Source organism: Arachis ipaensis, chromosome B9 (assembly GCF_059453495.1).
Source record: "Arachis ipaensis isolate K30076 ecotype BB chromosome B9, ASM5945349v1, whole genome shotgun sequence".
NCBI classification, from domain to species: domain Eukaryota; kingdom Viridiplantae; phylum Streptophyta; class Magnoliopsida; order Fabales; family Fabaceae; genus Arachis; species Arachis ipaensis.
In genome coordinates, this window is record NC_142444.1 from 157518726 (window position 1) to 157528128 (window position 9403).

Genomic DNA, 9403 nt, shown 5'->3' on the forward strand with positions numbered 1-9403 from the left:
CACTAGTTGACTTATCAAATTTTAGTACCTTAACTTTTACTCACTGTTCGTGTATTAAAATATTTTTTGCATTATCATCCTTTGCATTTACCATCTTAAAAGAATCATAAATAAAAAATTACTTAACAATGCAAAAATAATCTCTTTTTATAATATATCTTATAGAAAAAAGATAATGCTAGGTAAACAAAAAAAACAGCCAGAATTTATTTTATTTAACATTAATTAATTATCATAACAATTAATAAATATTAAATAAGATAAGTTATAACTGTTTTTAGCTGATTTTTTTTTGTTACTAAACATTTTTGTTTTCAATATCATGTGTCGTATGTCATGCGACACGTTGAAGTGTCATTTAATATATTAAATACTCTTAGCACTTAAATTAAATTAAGTTATTTTCAACTTTTTTTATTAATTTAAAATAATTAATTTCAAAAATTAAATGTATTATCTTTGTGGGTGTATATATATATATATATATATACACACTATTTTTAATATTAAATATAGAGAAGGAGGAGGTTGCTATTTACTAGAGTGTCCCACGGCATAAATGCGTGGAATCAGAATAAACCTTAGTTCGTTCAACATTAAATTTAATAAATGTTAGTTTTATCATATGGTGCAATAATGAATTAAAGACTTTACACAGGGGCATTATTGTCAAGCAAAGTAATAACACACATTCATATTTCATGATCGCTGTGAATGGTTAGAAGTTTAAAATGTATCCTATAAATAGGTGAATTATATTTTTAAAAATACTTATTAAATTTAAAAAACGTGTCCTATAATTTTATTGAACGGCCATTTATTTATTTTTTCGTTTATAAATAATAAAAGCATAAATTCATTGATTTATTAACACTAAAAATGCTTGAAACTACGATCATTAACCATTAAAATTTATATTTCACACGTTAATTAAAGTTAACCTTAATAAATTAAATCAATAAAATAGTTAGTTTACTAGTAAACTTCAAAAAAAGAAAAGAAAATGAGAATCAATTTTTTTTAAATAATAATAAGTTAATTTTTTCTTAAAATACTAAATCATCAAAAGAAATCTCATAAGATTTAAACGTTAATAAAAATATCTATAAAAGATTAAAATGACAAAAATACTTTTAATTTTTTTAAAAATGACAAAAATAATCAAATATTATATATATTAAAAAAAACATAAATATCAGATTTTGTTACAGACATTTACAAGTATGATTAGAAATATAATGTCTCTTTCTTTATAATTCGATAATATTATGTTAAATAGATTTGTGCAGTTATTTTTGTGAATAATTGAGTATTTGTTTGAAAATTAAATAAAAAAATATAAAAATTAAATTTCGTTTCTTTGATACACGTATTAAAAAAAGTTCAAATATTCTGAAATTATTTGAATTAAATATACAAGTCAGTTGTCAAATATAAAACTATTTATCACTTTAATAATATATTTTTTATATTTTTCCTTTTAAATCTTTTAAAAGGACTTTTACTATTTTGGCTTCAAAAAATAATTGTATCAATGAATAAATAGTTAAAGTTTATTTTTTAATTAAGCTTTAAATAAAAACTCACATACAACTATTTTCATTTGAAATCGATAACAAAAAATGGTTAAATAATTAAATATATTTAGTTAAATTATAATTTAATAATTTTTATTTATTAATTTTATATAAAAATAATTATACATAATTTTTTAATTAATATTTATTTATATATTATTTTATTATCTGATTTTTTTTTTCTAAAAATTGACTTCGTAACAAAAAAAATTGAGGCTAACGAATTATAGCTTAACATTATACTCTGTGTATACTAAAATAAATTATTAAAATCAGTCATTAGTATAAAATATATATTAAAATATAAATATATATTAAAAAAATAAATTATTTAATTTTAGTGACTAATTTTAATAAAATAATATTTTTAATAATTTAAATAACATTTTCTTCTTACTTATTTAAAAAAAAATTACGAATTCAAATCTCACTCCTAAAATATATATTAATTGAATATATAAAAATTATGTCATTTGAATTATTACTCATTAGAATACTCTTTTTATATTAAATTAAAAAAAAAAGTTGTGAATTCGAATCTCACTGCTAATTTAAAAAAGAAAAATGGAGAAGGTTGATATGATGATGGTGGTGATGGTCATGGATGATTGATGAGAGACCATCGTGCGTATCTAAAACATCTTCAAATCTATCTTTGACCGTCGTACTTCCTTTCTCTCTCTTCATTCTTTCTCTCTCTCTCTCCACTTTTCGCCGCTGTTGCAGACCCTCCTGCTTCCTGCGACCCCAAACCACAACACCAACCACCACACCACACTCTACACCCCCTTTCCTTCAATCAAATCTATAAATACTCAAATTTCCATCATTTCTTCATTACCGAAAACCCGAACCTCCTCCTTCTCTCTGATTTCGATTCATTCCTTATAAATTCAAACTCAAACTTCCTCTTCTTCTCTCTCTAATTGATCCGACGGCTGCGATCTTCTCCTTTCTCAAATCGTACGGCCAGGGGGTCCTTTGTCTGCCTCATCTCACCGTCACAACTCACCAAAACACACACACTCTCTCTCTCTCTCTCCAAATACGTAAGTATTCCATCTTCTGAAACAAACAACGCGATATATACAATTTTCACATGCTTTTCCAACTCGCTTTTTCTCTCTGTTATTGCGCGTCGTCACTTTTTTTTTTCGTCGCAAATCATAACTGTAGAATAATAACATCACTACTCTCTCTCTCTCTCTCTCTCTCTCATAAATACACACGCTGTGAATGCAAATAAGTTATGCGTTTTCTTTTTGGATTGTTCAGTTTTCGAATCTACTCTACTAGCTCCTCATATTCAGTGTACGTCATTCCTATTTTTCTTAATTTCCTTTTCCATTTCTGCTTCGTCCGAATTTATCAAAATTTTGTTTGCAAGGTTCTATTTTTTGTATTTTTGGGTTCACCTTACTTAACCATTGAGCTTTGATTCAGGGTCCAAATCGGTATCTATTTTGTTTACATGCACCTGAACTGAACAGTGTTGAATTATGTACTGTTGCAATGGGGTTTCTTTTGTTACTGACCACAGATGCCAGATTTAGATCCATGATGGTGCCATAACTGTCATCGACAGATGGCATGGATTGAAAATTTTAAATATTTCCTCTGGTCTTAATTAAATGCGGTGAAAGAAACGTTTCTATTAATTAGGAGGTTTTTTTTAATATATTCTTGGTTTAACTGTTTGCCAAAGTTCCTGGTCTAGATGGTTATCTTTGAATGGAATTTGATACTAATCAGTGTGCTTCTTTCTGATATGCATGTGGCTGTCGTCTGTATTGGGTAGTACTGCTCTGCTGTTTTTTCAATTTTCTTTTAAATTTTTTTCATTTTTAGGAATAATATTCAGACATGCACAATATTGTGGAGTTCTATTATTTGCTTCTTCTTTTTCTTCTTTGTTATTGGTTTCTCAATAGATGTTTGAAATTAAATTGTCTACACATACTACAGGTTACAAATATGGGGTTTGAATTGATATGTTTTCAGCTTAGAAATGTTCCAGTCTGCAGTCTCTAGTTTCTTTTTTATTTTGAACCCTAAGTTGTTTTTTCTTCTTTTTTTTTTTTTTGGTGATTCAATATGATTTTTTTTTTTAACAAAATATATTATTATAGATTATAGATGCTATAGATAATTCTGTGAAAAATATCCTTTTTAGGCTCTCTTCAGGTAGTACTAGTAGTAGATGGAGTTCTCGTGTTTATTCCACTTAGAGCTTGCATTTATCATGCATGTATATAATAGAACTTACTACTGCATAAATGCATAATGATATATGTGGATTTAGTTTAAAATCTGTACGCACCTGTTGTTATTTTCAAAGTGTGTATATATGTATTTCTCATGTCAGCGAGTGCTGGTGATGCTTCACTGAACACCAATTACCTGTCATTAGCAAGAGTCTTGCTAGTGTTCCATGTGTTATCTCATATATTAAAGTTTGAGATTTGAGATTTCTTTTCCATCACAGAAACTGAAATGTGGGGTCAGCTTTTAAGATATTGTTACTCATCTGTTGTTTTTGTGTAATTTCAGGTGTGGTCTTTAAAAGATTTAGAGAACTCGGGCTATTTGTCAAAGCATCTTGCATCTATAGATGTTATTACTTCTTTGACTTAGATTCCAGTTAAGAGAGTAATTTCTCTGGACACTGATTATGGAATCCAACGGTCATAGAAGAGTAAAGAAACACGATCATCATGTTAAAGAAAATGGAAATTCCCATATGCTTGATGCTGATGAAGAGCTTGATCCATGGACAGCTTGGGCATACAAGCCTCGGACAATCACATTGTTACTTGTTGGTGCTTGCTTTCTTATGTGAGGACTCTTCTGCTTATGTTATTGCTAATGAGTAAAGTTCTGTATTTATTACTTGGAAAAGTTCTTGTTTTTCTGAAATATTATTGGTTGTATATGTCAGTTGGGCAAGTGGGGCACTTGATCCAGAAAGAGATGCATCTGGTGATATTGTCACTTCCGTTAAAAGGTTTAGTATTTGACATTTGATGATCATGCTGCTTTGTTAAATTTTTTACTTCTTTGTACAATGCTAAATGATCACAAAATTGTTTTCTCTGTAGGGGTATATGGGCAATGATTGCTGTTTTTCTTGCTTATTGCCTGCTTCAAGCTCCTTCGACGTGAGTAATCAATGTGAACTTATTTTGTGTAGTTTTTTTTCTTTTCATGTATTTATATTGTTAATGGATTGGATGTATACATTAGTTTGCAAAGGTAATTCCTTTATCATGTTAAATATAGTAGTCTGGTGTATTTAGTGCGTTTTAAGTCTTGATCTTAAGAGATTGTTTTGAGGTCTTTCATGTGGATTTCCTCCATGATATGATTATTTTTTGCCTTTACCTTGGGGTTTGGGGATTGAATATCTGAATTTTTAGCTTCTGGGTTTGAGGGTGTTTGAGACTTTAATTCCTGAATTTATCATTTAATATTTTTTTCCCATTTAATTAGAAACTATGTTTGGGAGAATTTTATATTTATTATGCAGAAAATGATTCAACTGGTCTAGATATTAGTTTTTATCACCATTAGGAATATAAGTTAATATCCCAAGTAATCTGATATAGGCAAGGTCTCATTCAAGATTTGATGGTTTGGGGGTCGTTTAACTAAAGCACAGTGTGAATAACTTTCTTTAATTTTATGGCAAAGGAAGTTACTGAAAGTTCTAATTGGTAATGTAGTTTAATAGAATTCGTCCATTACAAATCTTTAAAATAATCATACCTAAATGTTTCTACTAAGTTGCAGCCTGTGACACTATGAATTTATACTGGCTCCTGTTGAATATGAATGATGGTAGAGGAGCACTTAGCTCAGCAAAACTAGTAGTTTCATCAATCCTCGAGAGTATCTCTGTATAAACTGTTTTTTTGTCCTCTTTTGTTCAGGGTTCTTATTAGGCCACATCCTGCTATTTGGCGCTTGGTGCATGGGATGGCTGTTGTTTACCTGGTTGCTCTCACATTTTTGCTTTTTCAGGTTTGCTGTTATGTTTTGTTTTGGAAATGCTCTTGGTGAAAAATGTCAATATGTATGATGCATGCATATCGAGTTTAAAATTAGCTTTTCTACTAATGAGAAATTTAAAAATGCTATTTTGTGTTGCTTCTTTGCATTTTTATTTTTTGAAACTTGCATCTTTTAGATTGCACCGACTTTCTGTCTTATGTACATGATTCCTGCCACCTTTTGATCTCTCTAAACTGAATCAATGTGCGCTGGACTAACATGTGCGGCCTTGATTTGTTATTTACAGACGCGTGACAATGCTCGGCAGTTTATGAAGTTTCTTCATCCTGATCTTGGCATTGGTAATTCAATCTGCTCCCTTCTGTCTAGCCTTTAACTCTCGGTTGAGCTTGTTGTATCAACTCTGTTTGTTGGTTGTGGATCCAGCCTGTGATACCTTTATGTTCAGAATTTGTAATGATTTTATATGATTTTTGCAGAACTTCCGGAAAGATCTTATGGGGCTGATTGCCGCATATACCTACCTGAGAACCCTGCAAATAAGTTTAAGAATCTTTATGTACGGTTACTTTTTTCCTGTCCTTTTTCCCCATTTATTCTCAATATCATTCTACAAATTGAATTTGGATCTTATGTATTGTGGTCCATTTTCTAGGAAACACTTTTTGATGAGTTTGTTCTAGCTCATATTATTGGCTGGTGGGGAAAGGCTATATTGATTCGTAATCAGCCTCTTCTTTGGGTGTTATCGATTGGTTTTGAGATGATGGAGGTTAGCCCTTGATAATAAGAATTCATCGAAATTTCATTTCATTGTGGATTAAGCCCTTAATACTTTTTTTTCTTCATATCTATTTTATATTATCTTTTATTGTTTATAAACTATTTTGTGTTTGTGTTATCAGCTTACTTTTCGTCACATGTTACCGAATTTCAACGAGTGCTGGTGGGATAGTATTATTCTTGACATATTCATCTGCAATTGGTTCGGTAAGGGTTCTCTGAATTCCTTTCTTTTAAATCATTTTTGCAAAAATTGCAGCTTTTGATTTGTTAATTGAAGAACGATCATGGTGGCTATATCACCACATCTGAAACGTTGCATATAGTAATTGAATTGTACTTTGATATGTTCTCAACACATTCTTGATTCACAAACAGGGTCAGCCCCTCAAATGCTGGAAGCTTGAGACAGTAACCTTGGTGGATATCTTTTAATATCTTCATTGAACCAAATGGAGGATTTACTATTCTTGCAGAGTTTTGTTCGTTAATGCAATCTGACATTGAATTCTCAGATCCGATTGTAACGCATTACTTGGATTAACATACAGGTATTTGGGCTGGAATGCATACTGTGAGGTACTTTGATGGGAAAACATACAAGTGGGTTGGTCTGAGCCGCCAGCCTAATATTATAGGAAAGGTATGTGTTTATTTTGATTGCTTGTATACCACATAATTTTTGAATCTTTGCTTTCTGTAGATTGATGTCTCAGTGATTTGGACAAATACTCTTAATTTCCTGCTGTGTCAAAAATCAGTATTTATTTTGTGATATTAGCATAATCACTTCAACTTTAAAATGAAAAGAAAAAGAAACAAGACTACCAATGGAAGTTCTCGACAGAATTTTGGATTTTTTGTCCACATTGAATTTGTTATAATTGTGTAGGGGACTGAATGTGATCTTTGTTTTGTTCTCTTTTTCTAAACATGAAATTTGCATCAGGTGAAACGAACATTGGGCCAGTTCACACCAGCGCACTGGGATAAAGACGAGTGGCATCCGTTGCTTGGTCCTTGGCGATTTATTCAAGTGCTTAGTCTTTGTATTGTATTTTTGACAGTAGAGCTCAACACATTCTTTTTGAAGTTTTGTCTCTGGATACCTCCTCGAAATTCTGTAGTTATATATAGGTTGATTTTATGGTGGCTGCTTGCAATTCCAACAATTCGTGAATACAATACATACCTTCAAGACAGGTTCATTCTCCATCTCTCTTGTTCTCCCGGCCCAATGTAATTACATTTTTCTGTTTGCGTAGTTTATGCATGTTGAATCTCAACCGACGTTAACATCTATTGTTTCTAACATTTTACTTTGTCGGCTTTATTCGTCATTCCGAATCTTTTAGGAAACCAGTCAAAAAGGTTGGAGCATATTGTTGGCTCTCTCTTGCTATTTGCATTGTTGAGCTTTTGATTTGTATCAAGTTTGGACATGGTAGGTCTCTTCTCATCTGCATATTTTATATGTGTTATGTCTTGTATACGATATTTCGATTGTTGATTTCGTCTATGCCTTCGTTGTGTTTTGCCAGGTTTGTACCCGAAACCGATGCCGATATGGCTGGTAATATTCTGGTCATCTGTAGGTGTGGCCATTGTTACATTTCTACTATTGTGGTCTTGGCATCCCCACCTAATTCTAGGGAAGAAGAGGCGATAGAGTTTTTCTTTTTATTCTTTTCCTGGTATTTTTTGCTTGTGCACTATTCTTTGATTCCTTCTTGATTTTTATGGGTATCCATTTCCATAAATGGTGTAAATACTATTTATCTACCTCATAATTGTAAATGTCTAAGTGATTATTCTCCTAGGTTAGTAGGTCATAGTTTCTTGGGGCAGCAAATATTAGGGTTCATTTGATATGATAGAGGAATGAATATAGTGCTTATGAGGCTTATGAATAGGTTTCCACCATATTAGTGAATTGGCCAATCTCTGTTCCTTGGAATGAATCATTATTCTTAAACTTGTAATCACTCATTTGAATGAAATTTTGAATGGAGCCATTTGTGTGCATTTGATTTAGTGTGACATTTTTAACATCCGGATGTGATCTCATTTCGTGAATATTTTCAGCATTTCCAATTGTAATATGTTGCTCTAATAATCAAGTGGGTCACGAGTAAAAGTTGAAACTAAGATTAAAACATGAATTTAAATATTACTTCCAACTTTTTGTGATGTACTTGAAAGTTGAAACTGTTATACGAGACTCAATAATATATGTCCATGGAAGTTAAGTAGTTGGCGTTCCGTCTGTTTGCATCGAGTGTTTTGTGTTGAACCAGTCATTAACGATTATGTTTAAGAGAATTAAAAGAAAAGGGAAAGAAAAAAAAGAGAAAAGAAAAGCGAGTCAAGTCTCAAACTAATCCTAATACACATCTTTTTGTTTAAAAAATATATTTTTTAATCAATCATATAATTTTTTTATTAAATAACCAAATTATTGTTATGATACATACTTGAAATTGGTTGTGCAAAATTGGTTGTGTAAATAGATTAAACCAACGAGGTCAAAGATGGCAATAACCAATAAAGGTGCTTGAAGTACTTTCACAACTCCAACATGTTCTGTAAGTTAATAAGAGTTTAAACTGAATTGAGTTGAGAAATATCCGAATTTGTTAGGACATTTATAGAGAGAAATAATGATTTAATCATCTGAGTTGATAATCTTATTTAAAGTAAGTGCGATTTTTTGACTTTTTTTTTCTCTAATTGCATGAGAAGTTAGTCTCCATCGTGTACTTATCAATATTAAATTATTACAAAAAAAATTTTGTATGATTAAAATTAAAATCTTAAAATATTTATAAAAAAATATTTATATTCAAACATGTGAAAAAATAGAATTAAAATTTGTACATTTAAAGATATTGAGAATTTTGAATTTATAAAAAAATGAGTAAAAAACACTAGCAAATGGACTAATTTGGTGCACGACATTAAACTTTAGCGACTAAAATGAGTCACTTAGTGTAAAGTGACAGATCAATGCATCTACAATAATGACGTAACGG

At 30.5% G+C, this 9403-nt stretch overlaps 1 protein-coding gene across 4 annotated transcripts; it reads left to right on the forward strand.

Annotated features, from left to right (window-relative positions):
* The first annotated feature begins 2158 nt into the window (after nt 1-2158).
* Nucleotides 2159-8396, forward strand: PSS1 (phosphatidyl serine synthase family protein). Of its 4 annotated transcripts, none has more exons than XM_016320408.3 (13): nt 2159-2626; nt 4128-4412; nt 4516-4581; nt 4676-4735; nt 5507-5597; nt 5875-5929; nt 6068-6147; nt 6244-6360; nt 6494-6578; nt 6923-7014; nt 7321-7574; nt 7727-7815; nt 7913-8396. In XM_016320408.3, the coding sequence occupies exons 2-13, from the start codon at nt 4249-4251 to the stop codon at nt 8038-8040; spliced, it is 1281 nt and encodes a 426-aa protein (XP_016175894.1). In that variant the 5' UTR covers nt 2159-2626; nt 4128-4248; the 3' UTR covers nt 8041-8396. The 4 variants fall into 4 exon arrangements, with proteins under 4 accessions (XP_016175894.1, XP_088355925.1, XP_088355927.1 ...); XM_088499799.1 differs by having other exon boundaries at nt 2208-2888; nt 7321-7610; XM_088499801.1 differs by having other exon boundaries at nt 2208-2888.
* Nucleotides 8397-9403: the final 1007 nt, after the last annotated feature.